Source organism: Crocuta crocuta, unplaced genomic scaffold, assembly GCF_008692635.1.
Source record: "Crocuta crocuta isolate KB4526 unplaced genomic scaffold, BGI_CrCroc_1.0 scaffold70, whole genome shotgun sequence".
NCBI classification, from domain to species: Eukaryota; Metazoa; Chordata; class Mammalia; order Carnivora; family Hyaenidae; genus Crocuta; species Crocuta crocuta.
This window is the reverse complement of record NW_027528417.1, coordinates 17,594,600-17,620,455: the sequence shown is the minus strand read 5'-3', so window position 1 is coordinate 17,620,455 and position 25,856 is coordinate 17,594,600. Positions and strand designations below refer to the sequence as shown.

Sequence of the window (25,856 nt, the reverse complement as noted above, 5' to 3'; positions counted from 1 at the left end):
GCTTGTTTTCCTTAAACAGTTCCCACTTGCATATAGATATTAACACAAGCTTTCCAAACTCTTACCCAAACTCCAGTTTCAGCCTACTCCTCTTAGCCCTTTTACTTACTGATTTATATGCAAAGCTAACACGCTCCAAGGATCTCTAATTCAGATGGCCATCTGGTACATCGGTACAATGAGTTTTATTGGTACACTGGGCCAGGGACTATTTGCTGAGGAAATAGACGCTGATGACTCCGGGAACTTCTAAGGAGCTCCATGAAGGTACCTGGACCAGGCCCACTTCCCTGTTTCTGTTTTCCCAAGCCACGGTGGGCAGCCTGAGGAAGAGTGCCCCATACCTGTAACTGGTGGGTAACAAACAGAACTGTCTTAGACTTGAGGTGCTTCTGGATAGCACTGCTGAAGATGTGGTTGCCCACATGGGCATCTAAGGCACTGAGGGGATCATCCAGGATGTAGATGTCCCGGTCACTGTACAAGGCCCGTGCAAGGCTGATCCTTTGGCGCTGTCCACCACTCAGGTTTGCTCCTCGCTCGCCAATCTACAGGAGTCCAGAAAGCATAGTGAAGCCTCCAGCTCAAGTCCAGTACCATGCTTAGTCACTGCTCCTCTGTTCCATCCAAACCAGTTCCTTCTACTGAATTCCCCACTGGATGAACTGCAACTCTTTATTCTCCAGGGCCCACACCAGAACCGGGGGAGCCAGCCTAGAGGAAGACAATTCTTCCTCTCCCATAACCAGCTGGTTACTAATCAATCTTACTAACTCTGGGTTTACATTCCCCCTTGACATACCATCCCAATTCATTATCTATGGGCAGAAAGATCTTTCCAAAACACAGAGCTAACTGTGTCCCACTCTCGCTTAAAACTTTCTTTCAAGGGGCGCCTGGGTGGCTCAGTCGGTTAAGTGTCCAACTTCGGCTCAGGTCACGATCTCACGGTTCATGAGTGCAGACCCCGTGTCGGGTTCTGTGCTGATAGTTCAGAGCCTGGAGCCTGCTTCGGATTCTGTGTCTCCCTCTCTCTCTGGCCCTCCCCTGCTCACACTCTATCTCCTTCTCTCTCACTAAAATAAACATTTAAAAAAACCCACAAAACTCTCTTTCAACAGCCCCAAGAAATAAAATCTAAACAAACATGTCACAGAAAGTGGGCTCTTTGCCACCTGGTACCATGGCAGCTCTCTGCGTCCACTGCCAAACTCTCTTCTACTCTCTGGGATCTAAGCCATTTTAAATTGTGTGTGCATTCTGGACCCTCAAGACTATTGTCATGCCTTTTCTATATCATATCTGCTCAGTTCTGGCATCCTCTCCTCTGTGAAACCTCCTCCACCCTCTTCTCTACTACTACCGAAAAGGAAGGGGATGCCTTTTTTTTTTTAATTAAAAAAAAAATTTTTTTTAAGTTTTGAAAGGGGACTCTTTCATCAGCTTATTTATTTTTTAATTAAAAAAATTTTTTTTAAGTTTTGAAAAGGGACTCTCATCAGCCTGTTCAGGTATCTCATCCTCTCAACTGTAAGCTTTTCAAGGGCATAGATCATTATCCTATTGCCTTACATCCCCAGTGCCCAGCAGTTTCTGCATATGTGGCTGGCACAAAACAAGCATCTGATAAACGTTACTAAATGGACACATGAATAACTCAACTGTCAGATGGTAACTGGCTCTGAAATTAAAACAAACAAACAAACAAAAACTCTTGTCCTTAAAAAAACATTCATTGAATTCAGAGGTTTCAAATTTGAGCAGGTATCAGAATTACCTACAGGGCTTGTTAAAACAGATGGTTGGGCCCTGGGCCTAGAGTTCCTGATTCAGTAGGTGTGGGGTGAGGGTTGCTGCTGATCCACTATGAATTTGGGAACTAAGATTTGAGAACCAGGGAACTAATGAAACCATTCACCAAATCTGGTTTGAAGGATTTAACTGAAGTCAGCAGAGTAAAAGTGCAGAGACCTCAGGGTAGGTCATGGGAGACAAATGTCAACAGGGAAGGACACAAGCCAGTTCCAAAGACACACTTTTGGCAAACTGCTCCAGGGCAGAGAGCCAAAGAAAGAGGCCTTAGCACAAAGGCCTTTCTAATTGAAAAGAGCTCTCTAAGACTCGATCATTAAGGAGGTTAGTTGGCAGAATGAAGTTCAGAGAACCTCAGCAGGCACGTGCTTGTCTTAGGGTTTTTAAAATGAATAGTGTGGAAAACATGAACTCTGAACCAACAATGGGATTTTGTTTAAAATTTACATGACATACAGAATGGCTAAAATTAACAACTCAGGCAACAAGAGATGTTGGCGAGGATGTGGAGAAAGGGGAACCATTTCTGCACTGCTGGTGAGAATGTAAACTGGTGCAGCCACTCGGGAAAACAGTATGGAGGTTCCTCAAAAAATCATAAAACGCAGCAATTGCACTGCTAGGTATTTGTCCAAGGGATACAAAAATGCTGACTCAAAGGGGCACATGCACCCAATGTTTATAGCAGTCCTATCAACAATAGCCAAAATATGGAAAGAGTCCAAATGTCCATCAATTGATGAACGGGTAAAGAAGATGTGGTATGTGTATGCATATATATAGATACATACACAATGGAATACTGCTCAGTGATCAAAAAGTATGATATTTGCCATTTGGAGCAACATGGATGGAACCAGAGGGTATTATGCTAACTGAAGTGAGTCAGATAAAGACAGATATCATATGATTTCACTCATAAGTGGAATTTGAGAAACCCAACAGATAAACATAGGGGAAGGGAAGCAAAACTAAGATAAAAAGAGGGAGACAAACCATAAAGACTCTTAAATACAGAGAAAAAACTGAGGGTTGCTGGTGGGGTCTTGGGTGGGGGATGGGCATTAAGGAGGGCATTTGTGGGGATGAGCACTGGGTGTTATATAGAAGTGATGAATCACTAAATTCTACTCCTGAAACCATTATTACACTATATGTTAACTAACTTGGATTTAAATAAAAATAAATAAAATGATATGCAGATGGGAAAAAAATTCTAAATAATTCTAAATAAACTATTTATACACTTAAAACAAGTAGTGTTGATAAACCCATGCTTTCCTAACATGAAGTCTCAATGAAAGCAAAACTCCCTGTGTGGGTACTCCTGCATTTAAGTTGCATTACTAGGTGGTTCTGACACAGCCCTGCAATCCATCTTCCAGAATCCTCTCTGTCAAACACATTGCCCCAACAGGGGCAGAAAAGGCCTGTACCTCAGTCAGGTCACTGTTGGGAAGGATGGCCAGGTCAGGCCTCAGGCAGCAGCTGTTGAGCACAGAGTTGTATCTGAAGGACATAAAGAGACTTAGCATCAGGGACATGTTTGGAGTAGAGCCTGCTGACTTGGGCTGCCTTGAGTCTCACACGGCCAAGACGAGAAAGCATGAGAGAAACCAAACATTCCTTGCCTTTCTTCATCAAATTCCTTCCCAAAGAGGATGTTGTCTCTCAGAGTGGCATTGAGGATCCAGGCCTGCTGGGCCACATAAGCGAAGGTTCCACTGACTGCAATGCTGCCCTCTAGAAGTGTCATCTAGGGAGACAGACACCATCCAATGGCATCATGATGCAAAACCACCACCCTAAGCCAACAGAACCCCCCACATTCCACAATGGAGTTCAAAGTTTTGGCAATCTCCTTGGATGCTTTTGGACTCAAATCCAGACCTCGCCTTTGTTCCACAGAGAGATCTACAGCAGCAAAGAAAATCAAAGTTCTCCTTGCTTTTGTGTGATGGGAACCCAGCATAACCCATGACCTGAATGAACCAACACTTCATTTAGCAACCCATAAGCTACTCTATATCCTGTCTCCCCAATTGCAAACTGTTTTAACTAAGGGAAGCATTAGAGCGGAAGGCCCTTTCAGAAATCCCCTGGGGAGGATGCTGTAAGGATTTAGAGCTAGTCCCTGCCTCAAGATGGGGGCAGGTCATTTCATCTACAGAATTAATTAATCCAGGCTGTTGGCTAAACCAGCTGCTTCTGTAAAATGAGGACCAAAGGGAAAAAAAATTTGTTAGACATGAACTAGTATTACAGAGTATCCATACGATGAGGATGGACCCTCTCATTCAACACGAAGACATCGCGTGATGAGCCATGTGTTTCGAGTTGTGTTTTCAGTCACAGTGATTGATATGATTTATCCATTTTATCCTCTTTCGGGTTCCTTTTGGGACTGGCAGTAGACATCTGTCTTGGGTTAGGGATGTTATAGCTTCAAACAAAGGTTCATTAGCCAGCCTGCACACCCAAGCTTGTCCTCTCAAACACCGTCAGCATACAGCGTACGGACAGAGGTGCTCCCACCACAGACTGTAACAGTGGTCTTAACTGCCCATAAACTGGTAAGCACGCTGCTATCGCACCCAAAGTATTCCGAAACCCATGCAGGGGCTACCACAGAAAACTCTACACCCGCACTGCAGACTGCCCACACAGTTCAACTCCAAAGAAGCCGGGCCCACCAGCTTTACCAGCCTCCCTGTCAGAGAGATTGGGAGGATTTCATCTAAAAGCAAAGCCTCATTGTTTTCAACCTAACCATCGTCCACTCAGCACCACTGCCCCCTTTATTTCCTCTGTCTCTCTCATCATTGACCCTTAAATCTGACCCCTAAGTTATCAGAACATCTAGGAGAAGTTCTGGCTTTTTGCAAAGACCAAGGGCTGAGCCCAACCAGTAAAGAGGGGTAGGTAGGTTGTCGCTCCAGATGATGTGAATGCAGCCTTCCTCAGACCACGCTAGGTACCACTGTTCTCAAGGACAGTCACGCTCTACCAACTGTGGCAGTGACACTCAACAAAACAAATATTCCATAACCTGGTTGCTACAAAACACTCTTCCCCAACTCCATCTCACATGTGTTTAATTTTCTCAATATGGATAAAGGACTCATTGGACCTCATCCACCAGCAGGTAAGAATAAGCTTAAGTTTATCCTCATCTCAACCTTGCAGGTCACGCTGGTTCAATTCAAGATTAAAAGCACGCGGAAGCACCTTATGGGTTTTTTTCTCCCCCCTATTATTTGGTTTTAAAACACAGTAAAAGATAATTTGTCTTAGCTGGGTGACCTTTGCCCCTGAGAGCCCTGGGCTGGGCTCTCTGTGAACCATTCACTCTCTGCCTTGGGCTATGCTTGTGTGTTCTGCCAGCATAATCCTTTCAATGGTTAGTTTGAAAACGAGTGGAGCTTTCCTTCTAGATCAAATCCTGACATCAATCTCTCCAACAAGGAGGCCGGTAAGGCCGGTCCGTCCAGCTTCTTCAGCTTGTGGGCAGTCTGCTGTTTGTTCACCTCTTATGTCTGACATTTCCCAGCACACCGTCTAGCATCATATGGCACTCAATAAACACATGCTGAGTAAAAGAAGGCAGGAGAAATAGATGACTTCAGCTAGATATCAACCAGTCATTCATCAGGCGTGCACGGAGCCCGCTTCCAGATGCAATGCTGTTAAGGGGTGAAAATGTGGGGGTGGGGGCAGGGGGTATAACACAGACCAAGGGTTCATTTTGTTTCTGCCTTTCCTGACTCTGTTTGGGAAAAGTAGTTCATTTTCCAAGACTCTTGTTAAGCCGATTCCAAAAAAAGGAGCAGAAAATGCCAAGGACAAAAACAAAATATTACCTGGCCTAAAATGGCTGAAATGAGAGAGGTTTTTCCACTTCCCACGCTGCCACAGATTCCAACCAGTTTACCCTGCACAAAGCATACAGAGAAAAGAAGGTCATCAAAGGACCACTAACCGCTTGTCTCTAGGGACTGCTGATTTCTTCAAGGAAAAACAGATTAACGCCAGGTCAACAATATGGGAACTATTATCCTGATGACTCTGCATGTCACTTAACCTGTTTCCTCCCTGTCAGCCACCTACTTCATAGGGTTTCTGTGGGGATACACGGAGGTAACAGAAGCTTTTCAGAAAAATTAAATATGCCGCACACATGAAGGTATCCCGCATCGCTTTTAGAAAGGCTCCGCCCCTTTCCCACTTTTTTTTTGGCAACCCATGTTTTTTGATTATTTATCTTTGCTGTTGTTTTTGGAAATGAGGGTAGGACTCTTGAAAATTATTTTGTTGATTTTCATTTTGTGTGATTTTTTTGTTTCTAAGGTCTATAAATTAATTTTGATAAACTCTAGGTGCACTGCTGTTTCCATTTTTCTACAAAACATTTCCAAGAATCTAAAGATATTGATACCATCAATCCCACTTAAAAGTGGGGGAAATGCCTGTGATTAACTGAATATCCTCAGGCAAAAGAATGAGCTAAAAGTTTTCAAGGGCAGATAGGTGATTTCAAAAAAAAAGATCACTTATTTAGCAACCCTGCCTTGGCTCAAGCCTCGCAGCAAAGGAAGGAAGAGTGGTGTGTAGAAGAACATGGATTCTGGAGGTAGACAGCTCTTGTTGTGAACCCCAGCTCCATTAGCACCTGCCAAGGAGGTGACGGAGGTCTGGTTACTTACACTAACACCATCTGTCTCTCACTGGGCTTTGAGCAACTTGAGCAAAGGAGTTATCTTTGTAGAGCCAAGTACTTTGTACAACCAAAGTATCTTTGTCTTGGACAAAGTATGTTGGACAAAGTTTTCTGACATCATCCTAGAGTTCAAAAGATTACAGCCTGGTGGTGATGAGGAAACCAAGTCGCAGGTTCAACCTCTGCTCAAGCCAATTAGGTTTACACAAACAAAACCCTGTTCCCATGACTAAATGGTGACTAACAGAGATATTAACAATGAAGTGAGTGCCCAGGGTGCAGGCAAACATTAACTTTCCTTCCCCTCCCCGAAGAGGGAGGCTAGAAGAATTAAGGTATCCCTCTCCAAATAGCTAAAGGTCTGTCACGTGAATGTGGGCTCTAAAAGGGCAGAATGAAGATCAAAAGACAGAAAGGAGAAGAGTACATTTCAGCTGAATATGAGGAATAATCCTCTAATAGGGCAGTTTAGAAATGTAACAGAGCTGCCTCAATAATTAAGAAAATCATTATTAAACAAGAAGTCTGTTGTTAAGAGTTAACTGAAGTAAAGAACGGACGTCAGTGGCCTCCAGGGAGAAAGTGCACTAGTGGTTTCAGGTGTTCTCACTAAGGACCATCTCCTGCTCCCGTTCATATCTTTCAAGAGCTGGGAGCTTTTTATTCTCAGAGTCTCTCTGTAGCATACGTTAGTCAGTGGCTGACTTCGATACATACCGCATTAAAACCCACTACTCCCCACCTCCAGTTATGTAGGTAAAGTCTCACCACCACCACTGATCCAAGAACCACTTCTCCTGGGTTAACTGGTCTCCTTCCTTGTTTCCCTACCTACTCTTTTGAATCCAGAAGCAAGAATGTTTCTCTTCATACATAAGTCAGATCATATCATTCTTCTCCAAACCCTCCAATGGCTTCTCTTCCCACTCAGAGTAAAGCCAAATCATTATAGGAGGCTCTGGCACCCCAGCTGCCTCTCTGTCTTCAGCATCCACTATTCTCTCCTGTGCTCAATCAGCACACTGCAGACTCAGGGACTTTGTGCTTCTGTTCCTTCTGCCTGGAATGTTCTTCTTCCTCCAGATATCCATATGGCTCAGTCCCTCACCTCCCTCTTGCCTTTGCCCATATATTAGTTTTAAAATGAGGCCTTCTCTCAGGCAGGCTGTTAAAATTGCAACCACACCTGCTCCAGGCCCCAGCATTCACTATCTTCCTCACACAGCCCTTAACATCATCTGACTTACCATATATTTGACTTGTTTACTATTTGTCTTTGCCACTAAAACATAAGCTCCAAGAACACAGGGACTTTTGTTGGTTTGGTTTTCCACTGCTATAGCTCCAGTCCCACAACAGTGCCTGGCAGAAGGCAGCACTCAAAAAATGGCTGATGAATGAATATATGAATGTATGTATGTATATACATACATACATACACATACACACACACAGGCACACATCTGTGACCCTCTGATACACTCTGATATGGACCGTCTGAATGGTGCAGCCGTCAATACGGTGCTGGTCCCCAGTCATAGACTGTATTTGCAAAGCCCTGAACCGGAGTCTGTTCCAGCCACTCTGTGCAGGAGCCCCTCTGAGAGACTCTAGTCCTGTGCTACTTGGGCTGTGACACTATATGCCACAGTGATCCTTCATTTACATTAAAAACAAACAATTACAGAATCAACATGTTGTACACCTGAAATGAATACAACATTGGTTGCTAACTATACTTCAGTAAGAATATACAAATAAATAGATAAATAATTACAATAGACTTGTCGCTAATAGCAGCACTCACAGTTCTTTCCCATTGGACCAGGTTCTGTGCTATGCACAGCCTGGTGGTAATGAGAAGTTCACCCACATTTATAATAACGAGAAATAATTATTACAGCTCACACATGACTGTAACAACTAGAATCTATTCAGGGCAAAATCTTGGAAAATCCACTTGAATGCTTCATTTCCTTGCTTGTAAAATGAGGATCTCATGAGATCACTTGGTATTAATTTCCATTGTTAGATGCCTAAATATGCCTTCATAGAGTTGGAGTTGGCCACATTTGCTCTGTAGCTCAAAAGGAGTCCCAGCCACAGAGGACTTTGTTGTAAGGAAAGCACCACCTGCTCTGACTGGAAGAGATAGCCACAGGCACTCGCAGATGGATGGGGTGCAGGTGGGGAGCGGGGGAGACAGAGGGCTTACCTCTTCAATCTCCAGGTCGATGTTGTACAGAGTCCTCTGCAAGCGGAGGATCCCCAGGTGGATGTGCTTGCCTTCCTCCTCCTCGGGACTGGGCCGCTCGTCGCTGTCCAGGAGGAGGTGGCCTTTCTGCTCTGCCAGCACCGCCTGCTGCTCAGTGCGCTGCAGCTGTCTCACCTTCTCTTTCTTGCCCCTGGCAGCCCTCTTGTCTTTTTTCGTTTTGGGGGTCAGCTTGGGTGAGTTCTGGACACTGCAGTGGGAGGAGTCCCATGCCAAGGTGGCATTTCTCACCTCTATCTTGATGTGAGGGCTGGCTGGTTTTTTCTTTATCATGTGAACCTCTTCCATCAGAAACAAACTCTGATAGGAGTTGTGAGAGAGGTGCAAAGATGAGACACTGCATCAAGACCAGGGGGACAAGCCTAGGGCGCACACTCACGTAGCAAAACACATCAGGCTATACAGTGGAAGAAAGCTGAAGGGCAAAAGGTAGCTCATTAGTGTAGCCCAGCCTCAGGCCCCTCGAGAGGTCGTGGGGGTGTGGGGACACCCTCAGGAGGGACAGCAGCCATCTCAATGGCCCAGCACTCCACACTGCCAAGCGCATCCTAACCTACCTTTTCCTCTCTACCAATCTATTGTGGCCAAAGCACAATGAACTAACCTGTCTGCCGCCTCTCCTTCTCACCCATGACTTGCCAAACAGCAGGTAGTAAAATGCAAGCAGAAGAACGAAAGGGCATACTTCTCTCCTGGACAGACAGACCCTCATCACTCCGTTTCCCTTCCAGAACACTCCTGTGGAGCCTCAAAGCCTGTGTGCTTCCCTCACCTACAACATGGCTCATGTCTGGCGGGGAGAGGCAAGCTGAGATCATAACCAAGCCTAGCTTGCTTGGGTTGGAAGGGAGTACCTAAGGCTATATCACAGGCAGAATGTGTCTTCTTGGCAACAAGTTTTCATGTCTTCAAAATCCTGCCTTGAAACTTGAGAGGATTCAAACAACCAAAGGAATAGACCTGGGAGGACGTGCTCCTCCCTCAGAAACATCCCTGGGAAGACAACAAGATTTTCCTCCCACACATTCCCAGAGACCCTCTGAGTTATGCTAGGGGAAGAAAAGTGGAATGATTGAAAGGCTGAATGTTTTTGAAATGTTTTTGAATTAGATTCGAAATAGTGACTATAATAAACCTTATATATACCCATGATTTTGAACCCACTTCTGACACCTCTCTTAAACTGGAGATCACAGAATGCTATCCCAGTTGGATCATCAATATGATAAAAATAAATTTTTTAATTAAAAAATGTTAAACATTAGAAAGAAATAAAACACCTTTAGAGAAAAAGGTGACTTTCAGGGTCAGGACTCTGCTTATTTACTGAGAACCCCCAACTATTTTAAAGTTGTTTTTTTTTTTTTTTTAGTTTATTTATTTATTTTGAAAGATATGGAGAAAGAGTGGGGTGGAGGGGCAGAGAGAGAGAGAGAGAGAGAGAAAGACAGAGAGAGAGAGAAAGGGAGGGAGAATCCCAAGCAGGCTCTACACTGTCAGCATAGAGCCCAACATAGGGCTGAAACTCACAAAGCTGTGAGATCATATGACCTGAGCCAAAATCAAAAGTAGGACACTTAATCAACTGAGCCACCTTTGCGGGTGTTATTAAATGCAACATACAATCCCCTTCCCCTAGAGCAAGTTCTTTCCCCTGGATCTTAAACGTGTAGCTTCTTCTTTTCCTTCCCTTGATGGCCACACCTCTTACCCATTCCTAATCTCCAATCTTCCCAGAAGTGTCATGTTTCTAAATATAGTCTTCACTCTTGATCAACCTTTGGTTTAATTTCCAAAAACAGCTGTTGGCTTCATTTGTTCAGAGCCTTCTAGAAAGACTGAACTAAGAACATGCCAAATATCTTGACCACCTTCACAGAGTACAACCATATGCTGACAGAACTCCCACTATTGTTCTCCCCTAAGGAATTATTAAAAGATTCTTTCAGACCTCAATGGATGATTAAAAAAATAAGCCCGTGCCTCCAGTTTGCACAGCTCCTTCCCCACATTTCCTTCCCATGGGCTCCCTGCAGCCTGCCGTCCTCCTAACACAAGCTGAGTCACACAAGGGGCTCCACAACACTTGAATTTGTATCTACCTGAACTGGCACCTGCCAGGACAACAGACTCTTAGAGGTACATAAACCATAAACCTTGGGGCCCTGGGTGGCTCAGTCAGTTGAGCATCTGACTCTTGATTTCAGCTCAGGTCATGATCTCACAGTTCATGAGATCAAGCCTGGCACTGAGCTCTGCACTGTGGGTGTGGAGCCTGCTTGGGATTCTCTCACTCTCCCTCTGCCCCTCCCTTGGACACGTACTCTCTCTCAAAATAAATAAATAAACATTTAGAAAAAAACACAAAATCACCAAACCCATAAACCTCAACTTTGCCACAGGACACTGTCAAAACACAACCCTCATTCACTTGGAATGTATCTATTGAGCAGAAGAGGGGACAGAGGGTTGCCAGATAAAATACAGGACATCTAGTTAAATTCTGACTCTGTGTAAATCATGAGTAATTCTGTAGTATAAGCATGTCCCATCCAGTTATTAACTAACTGGGTGTCTTTCATTTGCTAAAACTGGAAACCCTATACTGATGATGGTCTTATCAGAAAAGTCACAGGGTGGCTTCTTACTGTCTTTCTACATGTTATCATCTGTCTAGAAGGAGGAGAAGGAAGTGAAAGGGGAGTGCAAGGGGAAGGAAGAGTGGAGAGTCAGAAGGAGACTGCCAAGAAGAATAAGATAGAATGGAACTGAAGTCTCATGGGGCATATAATACGGCTGTGGTTGATTTTGTTTCTATTATTAACTCTGAAGTTCCCTGGATAACGGAAGGAGCCATGATGTGAAAAGCCGCATGCTAATGCCAAGTCCTCACCAGTAAATGAAGAGAAGAAAATCCTTGAAAAATATGGGGAGAACAAACCTATACTATGAACTCCTATTCTTTCATCCAAATCCATCCACTAACAAGGAAAGGGGGACAAACTTATGGTCAAAACATTTACTTTCTTCCAAGACTAGATATTACAGATTCAGCAAAATAAAGCTCTGATTGTAATTAGACCATTTCTTTTATATGACTCTGGCTCTTAGCCTTCGAGCTGCCAGAGTGGAGTGAGGGAGGGCACAGAGCTGGGGATGCATCTTGAGGAATGGCTTTTTTGCCTAAACAAAATTTGCCTTGTTAACTGTAAACAAGTAGGATATATATATAAATTGCAGAAAGCTGTTCTCCATTCTTCATATTCTCCATCATTCCAAATTAGTTTGCTACTGAACATCTAAGTTGATAATATGAATGCCTCAAACATCTGAGCCTCAAGCCTTCAAGAAACCAACTTTGCTTCTGCATTGTTCTCACTACCAAGAAGGCTTACCAGCAGTCTAGGAGCTACTCCACGCAGGGGAATTGTCAAGGAATTGCAGCCCACACAGCTGCTGTTCCTTTTTTAAAAGTATTAACCACGATTTTCAAACATCCCTCCACTCTTCCCAGGATATCTCCCTCTTGTACCATCTATTTATATTATTCTGAAGACACAAAGAACGCAACCGAGGCATGATCGACTGACCACCCCCAGAAAACCCCTGCTATCTCCTGAGTTGCACTTTGCAACATGGCCTTATTTTATGACTATTCCCATGTCACTGCATTCCTTGCATCATGAGTTGGCAACTACAGGGCAAGAAAACCAAAGTGTCAAAAAAAGTCTTAGCATATTCACCGATCAAAATGACAACAACATTTTGGTAATGGTAGATGGTAGACTGAGGTGAGGAAAAGCTGACAGTCACCTAATAGTTCTGATCTTCCAGATTTGAATCTCTGAAAGGCCCATTAGGATATATACCCATGTCAGGCCCGGGAAGAAAGGCCCAGCTCTGAAGGGGAATGCAAATCCTGGGAGCCCAGAACTAGGTGGGTCATTAACAAAAGGTAAAATTTCACATTCACTTGGGAAGGTAACTAGTGTCGTCCCTTAATTCACTCTCCTCCATTACCCCCTTTCTCACCAACTTGCCAAAAGGTAAACAAAAACCAAGTGTGCCAGCCTTGTGTGGCCCACTGGAATAAAGGCAGCAGTTAGCTTTGCCAGGGGTGGCTCCTGACATGGAGGAGGGGAAGGGAGCCACTTACCTTAAATCTGTCAACAGCAACCGATGCTTCTGAGAGGGATTTTACAGAGAATGGTGTGACTTTTAAAGCAAAAGTCATGGAATTGAAGACAGTCACCACTGTGAAAGCCTGAAAATAAGAAAAAAGAAACAGCTTCTTTTAGAATTAGCCTCTACAACAAAAATAATAAGACATCATCATTTTCCTTTCAGGTTTAAGGAAGGCTGCAACTTGACTATCAAGATGGTATGGGGCGCCTGGGTGGCTTAGTCGGTTAAGCATCCGACTTTCGCTTAGGTCATGATCTCGCGGTTCGTGGGTTCGAGCCCCGCGTCGGGCTCTGTGCTGACTGCCAGCTCAGAGCCTGGAGCCAATTTCAGAGTCTGTATCTCCCTCTCTCTCTGACCCTCCCCTGCTCACGCTGTCTCTCTCTCTCTCCTAGAAATAAATAAAAAATATATTAAAAAATAAAATAAAATAGTTTAAAAAAAAAGATGGTATGAGTCACATATGCTTTTTTTTTTTTTAAAGGTAGAGCTTTTATGAGACCTTCAATTAAAATTCTCAGTAAATCTGAACCAAAGGATGATCTGTATTTTCACAATTAAATCCGAAGTTGGGCTGACTTAAAACAACCCATAACTTTATGTGTGCTTAGACTTGAGTCTCCACTCTTCTTCTCAGCTTAATCATATGAAAGAAAAAATATTTTCTGATTATTGGGGGCACCTCCAAATCCAGAAACAAAAGAACCAGAGTGTCTCTATATGTGGTATTTCTAAAATCTTCCCAAGCCCTGAGGGCTCACTGACCTGTGCTGCTGTCAGGTCAAAGCCAAGGGTCATGTGAACAGAGAATGTCACCACGCTGGCAATCACCATCACAATGGGAGCTACACCAACAGTGATGCTCTGAAAGTATCCAGCCTTTTCCAATATCCGACGTTCCTCCTCTCGGATTTCTAAGAATAAAAAGCAAGCCAATTGGTGAAAAGCAAGCCAATTTTAAAGCAAGTCAAAAGAAACCATGGAATATTGCTCCTTTGTCACCAAAGACTTGGTAGGTCTTCAGCCACATAGGTTTTAAAACAACTCTTGGGGGTGCCTGGGTGGTTCAGTCGGTTAAGGATCTAACTTCAGCTGAGGTCATGATCTCATGGTTCATTCATGAGTTCGAGGCCCGCATCAGGTTGTCTACTGTCTGTACAGAGCCTGCTTCGGATGCTCTGTCCCCCTCTTTCCCTGCCCCTCCCTAACTAGCACATGCATGCATGCTCGCGCTCTCTCTCTCAAAAATAAATAAGCATTAAGGGGGAACCTGGGTGGCTCAGTCAGTAAGTGTACAGCTTTGGCTCAGGTCATGATCTCATGGTCTGTGGGTTCGAGCCCCACGTCAGGCTCTGGGCTGACAGCTCAGAGCCTGGAGCCTGCTTTGGATTCTTTGTCTCCCTCCCTCTCTCTCTGCCTCTTCCCTGCTTGTGCTCTCTCTCTCTCAAAAATAAATAAACATTTACAAATAAATAAATAAATACATAAATAAGTATTTTAAAAAACCAATTGTTTAACACCTATGATGCAAAACCGAGGTCAACATAACTATCAATTATTACCACTAATGCTGGTACACAACCCTGAAATGGGATCCAATCACAGGAATTAAACTAAGAGAAAGCAGTCCTACATATCAGTGCAATGATCATCTTCTGTCTTAGTCTGATTTTTCTTGTAAACATCTTACATCTAGAAGGGGTGAGCACAGTAATTGTATCTGCAATCGGCAGTTTTGTTTGCTTACCTGCTTGTTGTTTATTTCCTGGCTATGTAGTTACAGAAAAGGCTCTACAGTCATGGAGAATTAAAAAAGAACTCAGATTTACTACAGTGCCTACTGTATGTGAGTGCTGGGTAAAGGCTTTTACACAAAAAGCAGTGAGGATGACTGAGAGAAAGTGACTGAAATACAACCTGGTAGGCAGAATGATTTTTCTTAAGTATTTGCAAAACTGCAACCTTTTTTAACCTTTATTAACCTTTATAACAACCCTAGGGTACTGAAGACCATGGAATAGGAAGTATGACAATAAAGTGGTATGTTTTGTGTATGTGGGTTTTTTTAATGTTTATTTTTGAGACAGAAAGAGAGAGGGAGAAAGTGTGTGCACATGCAGTCGGGGGAGGGGTAGAGAGACATGGAGAAAGAAAGAATCCCAAGCAGGCTCTGCGCTGTCAGCATGGAGCCCGACTCGGGGCTCAATCCCATGAGAAGTGAGATCATGACCTGAGCCAAAATCAAAAGAGTCGGATGTTTAACCAACTTAGCCTCTCAGGCACCTCTGTTTTGTTTTTTTAAAAACATACAAGCAATTCTGAGAAACTTTACACTGACCTTAACATTGGGAACTATCTTCAGAGCTAGTTCCTAAGTCAGATTTTTAAAAATCTAATACTTTCACACTTACCATATAACTTGCTTAAGTCCATAATGAGCACGAATGCTCTTTTCAAACTAGCACACACAGGTAAAGACACGAAAGTCAGGGGCTGAAGGTAAAGTGGACTCTCAGAAAGAAAACTATAAAACCAGAGAGTGAGAGGGGCAGAAAGGACCATCGCCAGTCACCCTGACTACAACATGCTTGGCAGATATCCACTTAGCAGCCATTTGTTCATTCTATTGGCAATGAATTCACGACTTAACAAGGCTGCCTAACCTACTGCGGGACACCTCTGAGTGGCCACCTCTTCCTGATGACCACTGATAAAGTTTATGAACCAGACACAATGTTCCTGAAGGTTTAATCAACAAACCAAGCAATAAAAATAAAATATCTTCCTTGCTCTGAACATTGTATTTCTATTCAACCTAAAATCGCATTAACTTTTGTAACTGCAATGTATTCAGGTTAGCTCACTTGATATGATCCTATGACATTAAGATTCCTAGCAGCTAATGTGCTCCAGAAGCCAAGACACTAAAGCCCTTCTAAGAAACGCACATATAAAATCTTTTAACTCACTTTGTACAATTTGAGAAAATGCTTTGACCCAGGCATACATCTTAATAAATTTAATGTAAGTGAGGACTTCATTCATCTTCTGGACACGTTCATCTGTGGTGGTCACACATTTTCTCCTGAAATATGCAGTGATCCGGGACACAAACATCTGAAAGGAAAAGCAATGCCGTGCCAAGTCAGGGCTTGTTCAAACGTAAGAACCATCTAGACTTTCTGGGAAATAAATCTGCTCAAGATTATTATGAATAACATGAGCATCAGGGAGGTGTACCGCTTTTAAATGAAAGTGGCCTATTAAATTATAATAAAATATTATTTAATTCTTATGTCTTTGTAAGGAAGTTAAGTCAAGTATTTGTTCTCATGGTAATTACGGATATTGAGTGCTACCAAAGGGAAGCAGAAGAGCCATATTAGTTAACATCAACTCGAGAGGAAGAGACTCAGACACTCCCGTGTTACTTGGGGGGCAGAGTTCACCTCCTGGCCTCCTCCTTCACTCAGATTCTCTTTTTTAAATCTCATTAAGAGCCACGGCCTTTATTCAAGTGACACCTTAGACTTTTCCAAACGGGTACCTGCTTTGAGGAAATTTCCAGTCAGAGATGTGATGCCTCAGCCGTGCCTACTGCGTAAAACCTAACAGAAGTAACTCATTGTAAGAAGAAGCTGCTAAAACACGGGAAGGAGTCTTACTCACCATTGCTGGATAAAAGAGGATAAAAACAGCGGATCCTAGGAAGCCTGTTGGTCCTAGAATAATTACATTATAAATCATGCCTAAGATGGCAACAATGGGTCCTCCAGCCAACAAGCTGCCAACGGCGGCTGCCTCAAACATCCTCTGCCCGTCGTTGGAGCACAGGTTGATGAGCTACGAGACACAGAGAGCAGTGAGAGCACCCCGCGAGGACGCCGGCCACTCAGCCACTGTCTCAGGAGGAAGAGGCAGGACAAAGCGGAGACCCAATGGTAAGACAGAGCTCAAGCTGAGAGCTTTCTCTCTGCCCTGAAGCAAACACCCCGTACTCACCTCACCCACGGACTTCTCTTTAATGTTCTTTAACTTAAGGATCTTCTTAAATGCCATAGTTAGGATGGCCCCTCGCAAGCGGACACCGGTTCGATAATTCAATGCCCAAGTCAGTGCAAGTGACCAGGAGCGCACGACTTCTGTCAGGAGGAGGCCCAGGACTAACAGCAAGCTGTACTGGAGGTTAGAGTCTGTGACCTGGGTGTATTCCAAGAGGTGTTTCACCACGAAGGCCTACAGGGAGAAACACACCCCGCCGTCAACATCTCCACAGCACCCACACACCACGCCACAGTTTTATGTTAAGTTAGAAAGAGGAAGCAGCCCCACTGTACAGTGGTACGTACGTACATACGTAAGCAGAGAAAGACCTTGAAGGACCAAATCTTACGGACTACATGGCCTGCGGGTATTTACTCAGGGCATTTCGCAGGAGATGTGTCTAATCTGAAATTTTCTTCCTTCAGGACCACCAAAACCGTTACTCTTTCTAATGTAACATAAACCTGTCCATGAGCTGAAATTAATTCTAAACACACGGTCATTAAAAAGTATATATTTGACCTTATTCCAGTATCTCCACACACTGATACATTTCTTTAAATGAAATTAAGACCTTTTTTTTTTTGGACCGTTTCAAACGTGCTTATTTGATAAAAAGGAACAGTGTACCTACAGTTGGACTGGGGAAGAGTGAGTAGTGCATTTGCAAAACATTCCTGAAAATAAACATCAGCAGTTTAATAGTACAGAAGACAGCAAACAAAGCAGACTATCCAAAATCCAGAAACCCTCCCACGGGCCCTCCCCACTCCCCACTCCCTCCCAAAAACAAAAACATGTTACCTCAGGTAGTATATGTCTAACACCACCTGCAGTGAGGGAAGGCAGCCAGCCCCCAAGAACCACCGAGTGCCACCTCCAGCTCTGAGGTCCTGCAACGCCGGAGCACACACTCACACAAGGCACATTCAGCAACAGGATTAAATACCAGGAAGTGGGAGGTAATGTACTTTTATTGAAAATGAAAAAAATAAATAAATAAAAGTACCATCTTCAAAGAGCATCTCACAGACACTGTACAACAGGAGGAGCATTGCGGTAACATACATGGGAACATACAGAGTCGAGTTATACAAGGCTAGCCGTCTAACAGGTCATCGGGCCTCCGACTGTTGTTTTAGCTACACACAGTGGAAATACAGAATAGAACCGATATCTGTTTCCAAAGTCCGGAGTAGTACATCAAGCTGACAGCACTTAATCGATTAAGGCTCCTGAAGCTGCAGTGAGGCTGCAGTGGAGTAGATTCTCCAGGAATAAGACCTTGCTGCTAAGGAAAGAGAAAAAAACAAAAAAACAAAAAAACCCAAAAACTCCCCAAAGATGTAATTCTGCTTAAAATCACTGGCGCTATTGGTTCAGCAGGCTGTGATGAATGGCTTCTGTTCAGGACAGAATACAAAAATCTAGGCCTCAAGGAAAAGCTGGTGGGATCCTTCAGAGTCTTTCAAGTCCTTGCAGCTAAAATTGATCTTGCCAAAAATGAAATAAAACAAGCCACGACAAAAGAAAGCCAAACCAATCCCCCACCCTGAAGGAAGAAAAAAAATTAATGAGAAACCCATCCACCCAACCACCCCGGATCCTTATAGCAAAAGGTACTGTAGATGGAAGCCAGCTCTGAATGACAGACAAAAATGGAGGCCAGACACAATTGTCCTGAAGCGGCTAATACTGAATTCCAGAACCCAGATGCTCTTTGGTTAACTGGCATTTCTTATTTTTCCTGAAAGGAAATTAATACCAGATGTCCACTAGATCCTAAGAGATCCCCACCAATCAGATTTCTGTCAAGTGCCAGCAAATAACCTGATCAAATAAATGAGATTTCAGATTCCAAGAACTATTGTTTTCCACCTCTCCCCTCCCTCAGATTTTTAGGTTTATATCCATTGTTTGGGTCACCACTGCATACAGCTGGGTTGTTGATTTACTAGCAAGAAGATTGGCTTCTTTTCCAGTATGTAATCCAAAATGTGGAACTGAGTCACTGAGTGGCAGGGTCAAAACCCCATTTTTCCTCACGTGAAGCAACTCAGTAAGATGGCGATGCAGTAAAGCATTTTCTCACACACCTCGGCACTGATGGAACAGTCTCCAAAGGAAGGCGTGAAAGGACAGCAGGTTGTAGTTTGGGTTTCCTTCCTTCCCATACCTTTACAGTGCCATCTTTCAGCACCAGGTAATAGCATTAGTACCTCCCAGAGGTGGGGAGCCGGGGGGAAGGTCAAAGACATAATGAAGGCTTACATTATGTAAAACTTTCAGAGGGTGGGGGGAAAGAGGAAACAGCAGATTAAAGAATTTCCAACACATAGGGTTTGTTTTAAAAAAAACAAAACAAAAAAAAAAAAAAAACAATTACATTTCAAACCATTTTGCATGGGATAAAGAAAAAAAGGTTTTTCATGAAAAACCCAGTGAGAATTTAGTTTTAAAAAGTTACAAACTTTTCATTTAAATGCAAACAAACTGGGAGAAAAACTCGAGATTGTCAGTATAGCTGTCTGGCTGTGGAAAGCATTCCCAGTGAATAAACATTACCTTACCTGAACTCTTGGCGAGAGATTCTGCCCAGCTTGACTCTCTCATTCTGACCGCAGAATACAGCCATCCTGAAAATTCTAAAGAACAGCTTCTGTCACTGGTTCCACTACAGAGAGATTCCCCCCAAATCCAGATCCTGACAGCACCAAGCAAGCTGCAGCTGGGGAGAGGTGGGGAGGGTGGGAAACTTACCTCTCTAGAGGCTATTCACTGCCCTTTCCCCAAAAGGCCCTGGAGCAGAGTTAGCATTCACCAAGATTTAGTGCTGCAGGAGGTAGTCTTCTCTTGCAGATCTACAGGGTGGATGCTAATTCTTTACACAAAAAAATCATAGGTCAGGCCTGGTCTTTTTAAATTGTTTGAATCCAAGGAGGTCACAACTTTAGCAAGACTTTAGCAAGTCCGGCCACTCATGTTAGGCCAGGATACTGGTTCTTCATTACATTCTGGTTCTTCGTTAACACTACTATGACCTCTGGCCACTCTGCACAGAGCTCTGGTCCACTGGCATCACTGAAACCTTGGATCATCTCAATGTACAAATGTCCAGCCAGTTAAAAAACACATACATACATTAATTTCATTGTTTCATATATTCTGCATATGGCTACCAAGGTTCAGTGAGGCCTGAGAGGAGATCAGAAATATCCCCATATTCGGGGAGTCAGTTCTTATATAGATTTCTATAAGAACAGACTGAGCCAGTTTGAAAGTCATGCCACATTAGAAAATGCAAAAAAAAATCTAAAATGGATACTCCTCGAAAGGATTTAAATCCACAGAACAGAAGGTATGCTCATTGCTAGTACTAATCTCAAAACCAGCCTGATTCTTCAATTTCCAATTAAAAAGAAATTTATAAGAACTGGAGCTCCAAAAAAAGAATTTTGCTTTGCTTATAGTTTTAAATCTTTTTATCAATTAGAAAGACTATGGGTGGGATCATCGCTTTCTCAATTGTTCAAGGATCGAATCTCATGAAATAACACAGGCCTTAAGTTGCTCTTCCCCAAGAGGGTTGAGATAAGGAAAAGCATGCTGCTGTTTTCCTATTAAAGGAAGGCTCTCAGTGCTCCCTGGCATCTAGAAGAGTTTACTAGAGTTAGCAACCCAGTATGTAGTGCCTTAAAAGAGAGATGAAGGAATATGCAGATGCTCAAGGGAGTGACTGTAGGCCCCCAAACTGAACATGCATAGGTAGCTTTTGTTTCCCCAAATAAAAAATTAAAAATGTTAATAATCTATGGAATTTCTTCCCTTCCCTTTTTTTCTTTTCTTTTTTCTTTTTTTGGCATGGGGGAGGGGAGCCATCTTGCACTGGCCAAATGGAATCAATGAAGCCTATATACTGTGCTATCCAGCTCAAGGAATTCCACAGAAGATCCAGAGCAGCCACCAGCCCTGTAGTGAAACAATGACAGAAGCTCTTCTTGGGGGAAGCTGGTCCTATGAAAACGTTTGCCATTTTGGTCAATAAAATAATATTCAGTTACATGGTCTCTCTTACTTAAAACTTATACAAAAGTGTGTTAGTTGGTCAATTAACATAGAAACCTAATACCAGGAAAGTAGTTTTCTCTGCTTCAGAAAAGAGATCATGACTTTTAAAAAGGCATCAAAAATAAAAAAAACAAAACAAAAAACAAACAACAATAACGACAAAAGAAGAATACAGAAAAACTGCAAATTAGTTTTACCTAATCACCATGCATCTTAGGCAATATACTTACCAAAACCATGAACCTCCAGCTTACCCACACACGGAAAATGCACAGTATAAGTAGCACTACTGCTCCGATGCCTCAAGGCAAATATGCAGAGAATAGATTTAATCAAAGTCTCAAGTGTAAGGAAGCACAGCAGGTGTAAGAAACAGGTGTTCAGAGAACAGCGTGAACATCACTCTCTTACCTACTCTGCTTCAGTACACACTAGGAAGAAACCATGGCAACCACCCCGACACCTACCACACAGTTTACACTATAAACCAAAACTCACAACAGACTCCAGGTTAGACTCTAAAAACCTCAACACTCCTCTAGTTTCTTCAGGCTCATTTGCCACAGAACCACCAAACATGTGACAACCCTGCCTCCGGGCATTCGGTGTGTCACTGATTCAGCCACCTATGCCACACAACGCCGCTCTCACCCACTCACAGCACCGCGAGACACCATCTCCCCAAACCAAGACTGTCGTTTCATGTCGACACACAGCAAAGAAGCACAGTCCTGCACAGAGCCAGAATCATTCATTTTCACCCGCCCCAGGAAAGCGAGCCACATCCAGCTCTCCTCTGGCAACACGGCCCCTCATCCTTCCAGCGGCTGGCAAGCCACCATTCACTCCAAATCAATTGTTCCCTGTCAACAGACCTAGAGGCATCTCTAAGGCTGCTAACTAGCCCAAAGGTGAGCACAACCCCTGCAACAGAACAAGAGTGTTAGAGCTGGCCATGGCTGGGCCCCTGGAGACTGTCAGAAAGGATGGTTAGAACTTACTGGTCCACTGAAGCCAGCCAGCTGTGTGATCATCAGGCACACGATGGAGAGGATGAGCCTGGTGCGGCAGAAGATCCACACAACCCTTCGGAGGGAAGCAGCGTCTGGCCCAACTTCATTCAGCTCTTCTTGCCACAGTCTCTCTAGTCTTAACAAGGGCACATGTCCTCGTTACACATCTCCACAGGTGAACATACACTCCCTAGATTCCCTCCTGCATTGCTTTTTGTCTCCAAGCTTTGACACCACTTACGCGAGCCTCTCCTTTAAACTATGTACACAGACTTCACCTTCCAGGAAAAAAATGTCCTTCCTGGGTAACTACATATTTACCCTGTATAGGAAGCCACTCACGATATAGAAAATGATTAGAATAAAAGTCCTTCCTCCCCTCCCCCCGAAAAATATCCCTAAACAGAATTTGTTCGTGGCTAAGAACTTCCTTTCTCAAGGGTCCCCAACCCTTTCTGAAGAATCCTGTAGTCAAATGTAAAGTTGTAAGCTAGATTTTAATCATGATAATCAGCTACCACAAAAATGTATTCTGTCACAAGGCAGCAACATAATTTCCCTGTCGACTCAGGAAGAGAAGCGGGGCTGAGAGAGAGAGAGAAAGCCCGTGGTTAAAACAGGATTAAAGGTGAAATAGGAGATAAAGCAGAAGAGCAAAGAGAAAGTCATCCCCAGGCTACCCTCCCTCCACAGGACAGCTCAGATCCTAAAAGAACACAGAGCTGAGGGCGTCACACTGCCAGACCCACCCTCCTAGCTCAGGCCTATGCACCCAGTATGTGGGAGACCAAGGCGGACCGGAGACGCCTACCTTCTGCAGTTCACATCGGAAGACTCGTGTTTGGACAAAGACCACACGTCCTCCATTGAGAGCTCCCCCTTCCTGTGGGCCATGCGGGCCAGAGGAGAGAGCCAAGAAAAAGTCATGCAGGAGAAGAGCCCAGCATTGTCCACTGGGTGCTGGTGTCTAAGGAGAGAAAACCCAAAGCACAAAATTGTCAGTGCACACAGACAGGCTAGCCAGCATTTCTAACACACTGTTTAGCAAACGGTTCTGGACTATACATGGGTCTTCCCAAATGGTCTAATCTTAGCCCAAATTTTCAAAAGTGCTTTTGGTGCTTTACAGGGAAGTCATTAACTGGCAGAGCCTCTTACTTGGAAGTGGTCCGGATGGGCTTCAGAGCACTTAAGCTATGATGGTACTTTCCCTTGGGATGTTCCTCATCCAGGATTCTGAGCTGAGAATGCATGGAGGCATCCAGGGAAAGGCCCTCAGCTCGGGCTGCTGTTTCCAAGGCATCTTGGCATTCCAGCTGTTTTAACAGATGGAGAGGGCAGAGGCACACTTAATGAACATTAGAAAAACAGAGGGGCAAATCTACCTGACATAGTAGCTCAGACTGCAAACCAGATACATCTTACCTGAGAAACCCCAAGACTCAGGGTTAAACACTAACTTGTATGATAAGAACTTGCTAAGGAACGTTAAACCAGCTATGTAAAACTTCCAAACTCTTGAGCGCTTCTAGGTTCAGAAAAATTGAACAAAAAGTACAAAGAGTTCCCATATACCCCCTCCTCTCCCCATCTCTTCTCCATCTGTTTCCTCCATTAGTAACAACCTTCCATTAGGGTGGTGCATTTGTTACAATTGATGAACCAATACTGATATGTTACTATTGACTAAAATCCACCGTCTACATTATGATTCACTCTTTGTGTTGTACATTCTAAAATCTATATATATTTTGAAGTTTATTGTATTTATTTTTGAGAAATAGAGAGTGAGCAGGGGAGAAGAGCAAAGAGAGAGGGGGGGAGAGAGAGAGAGAGAGAGAGAGAGAGAGAGAGAGAGAGACTCCCAAGCAGGCTCCATGCCCTGAGCCAAAACCAAGAGTTGGATGCTTAACCAACTGAGCCACCCAGGCACCCCAACACGCTTCTAAATAATATGAATTAAATATATAAAATGGAAATTAGTGAATATTCTGAACAAAATGCTAAGAAATTATAGGACATCCAAATTTGTGAGGTGGGGCTAAAGCAGACCATAGAGTGAAACTGTGAACACTTTAAAATCATATATCAGAGGGGCACCTGGGGAGCTCAAGTCTGTTAAGCATTTGACTTCGGCTCAGGTCAAGATCTCGCATCATGAGTCTGAGCCCTGTTTCGAGCTCTATGCTGACAGCATGGAGCCTGGAGTCAGCTTCGGATTCTGTGTCTCCCTTTCTCTCTGCCCCTCCCCTGCTCAGACCCTGTCTCTCTTGAAAATAAATAAACATTAAAAAAACCTTTTAATCATACATTAGAAAAGAAGAAAACGTGAAAAATTGGGGGAAGGGGAAGCAGGCGCCACATCCGGGGGCGAGGGGGGTGGGAAGAAACCCCTGAAGCAGCCCAAAAGCAGAAAATGGACAAGATAAGGCATTCAAGCAGAAACAGAAAGAAGAGCAGAATAAACTCCAGGAGCTGAAAAGCAAAGACCAGACCACAGGGAAGGGCCCGCTGGCCACAGGTAGAATTGAGAAATCTGGCAAAAAGTAAATTGTTCCTTGCGCCTGAGGCAATGGTGAGCCTTAATTCCATTCCTGTTTAAACATCTGGGTTCCCTGTGATAGCACTGTTGCCACCTATAGCTAGAATGAAGCATTGTCTTCAATCCTGTTGTACATTTAAGAATAAACTTTTGTTTAAAAAAAAAAAAAGTCGATCATTGGAGCGCCTGCGTGGCTCAGCTGGTTGAGTGTCTGACTTCGGCTCAGGTCATTATCTCACAATTCCCTGGGTTCAACCCCGACATGGGGCTCTCTGCTCTCAGTGCAGAGCCTAATTTGGGTTCTCTGTCCCACTCTCTCTCTGCCCTTCCCCTGATCATGCTCTCTCTCTCTCTCTGTCAAAAAAATAAAATAAACTTAAAAAATAAATTTAAAAAATTTTAAATTAAAAACATCAATCATTAAAAAAAAAAACAAAGAAAGAAAAAGTGAAAAATCAATGCTCTAAGCTAGGGGTTGGCAACATTTTCTGTAAGGGACCACATAGTAAATTTTCTAGGGTCTGTGGGCCAAGAGGCAAAATTGAGGATATTATGTAGGTACTTATATTACAAAAGAAAACACATTTCCAAAAAATGTTTATTGACAAAATTCAAAATATAGTACTAATTGAATACACTTTTCGGTACTACAGATCTAATAATGAGAAGAATGGGATTCTTTTATGGGGGAATAACATCTCACTTAACTGGGTTTTTTTTTTTCTTCAGATAACAAAACCTTTTATTATTTTATTATTTAATGGAAATAATGTATAATTATTTAGAAAAAATAAGAAAATAACATAATACAGAAAACTGATAGAGGAAAAGAGATCACTAGTAATCCTGCCAGTTCATGGTAAGTATTATGAAACACTTGCCAATCTTTGTTAACTCTAACACGCAGTTATGTACATGCTTAACAAGGTGAAGTTATGGGAAATATACTTTCTAAATCAGTTCTTCATATTAGATATATAAGTATGTGTTTACAGATACACATGAATTTTAATATATATACATCTATATATACACAAACATACACACACATAAGTGTTTCTTAATGCAACACTTCTCAGGTAATGTCATAAGAAATGAAAATCCACTTCTCCAAAATATCAACAAGAAAACTGATAAAAAGAATTGTCAAATTCATCTGCTTCAGAACTCTTGGAATTAACCAAAGGCTTGCAATGATTCAAAGCA

The 25,856-nt window shown here is 43.2% G+C and overlaps 1 protein-coding gene and 1 pseudogene across 5 annotated transcripts in view; one reads left to right on the top strand and one right to left on the bottom strand.

Moving 5' to 3' along the window:
• The window catches only part of ABCC5 (ATP binding cassette subfamily C member 5), a 168,255-nt gene that overhangs the window by 35,280 nt on the left and 107,119 nt on the right, over positions 1-25,856 (bottom strand). For 4 of the 5 annotated variants that reach the window (XM_077754472.1, XM_077754473.1, XM_077754474.1 and 1 more), the window contains 13 exons: positions 23,267-23,424; positions 22,920-23,075; positions 22,097-22,244; positions 16,986-17,219; positions 16,653-16,826; positions 15,953-16,100; positions 13,749-13,897; positions 12,958-13,065; positions 8,745-9,101; positions 5,673-5,744; positions 3,444-3,568; positions 3,249-3,321; positions 345-548 (listed from right to left, as the gene is read on the bottom strand). In XM_077754472.1, the coding sequence (XP_077610598.1) occupies positions 345-548; positions 3,249-3,321; positions 3,444-3,568; positions 5,673-5,744; positions 8,745-9,101; positions 12,958-13,065; positions 13,749-13,897; positions 15,953-16,100; positions 16,653-16,826; positions 16,986-17,219; positions 22,097-22,244; positions 22,920-23,075; positions 23,267-23,424 (2,106 nt within the window). Of the gene's footprint in view, positions 1-344; positions 549-3,248; positions 3,322-3,443; positions 3,569-5,672; positions 5,745-8,744; positions 9,102-12,957; positions 13,066-13,748; positions 13,898-15,952; positions 16,101-16,652; positions 16,827-16,985; positions 17,220-17,661; positions 17,705-17,831; positions 19,372-22,096; positions 22,245-22,919; positions 23,076-23,266; positions 23,425-25,856 lie in introns of those variants that run through there. The other variant, XM_077754476.1, reaches the window with a different exon arrangement.
• LOC144223650 (translation machinery-associated protein 7 pseudogene) lies at positions 24,109-24,658 on the top strand (annotated as a pseudogene).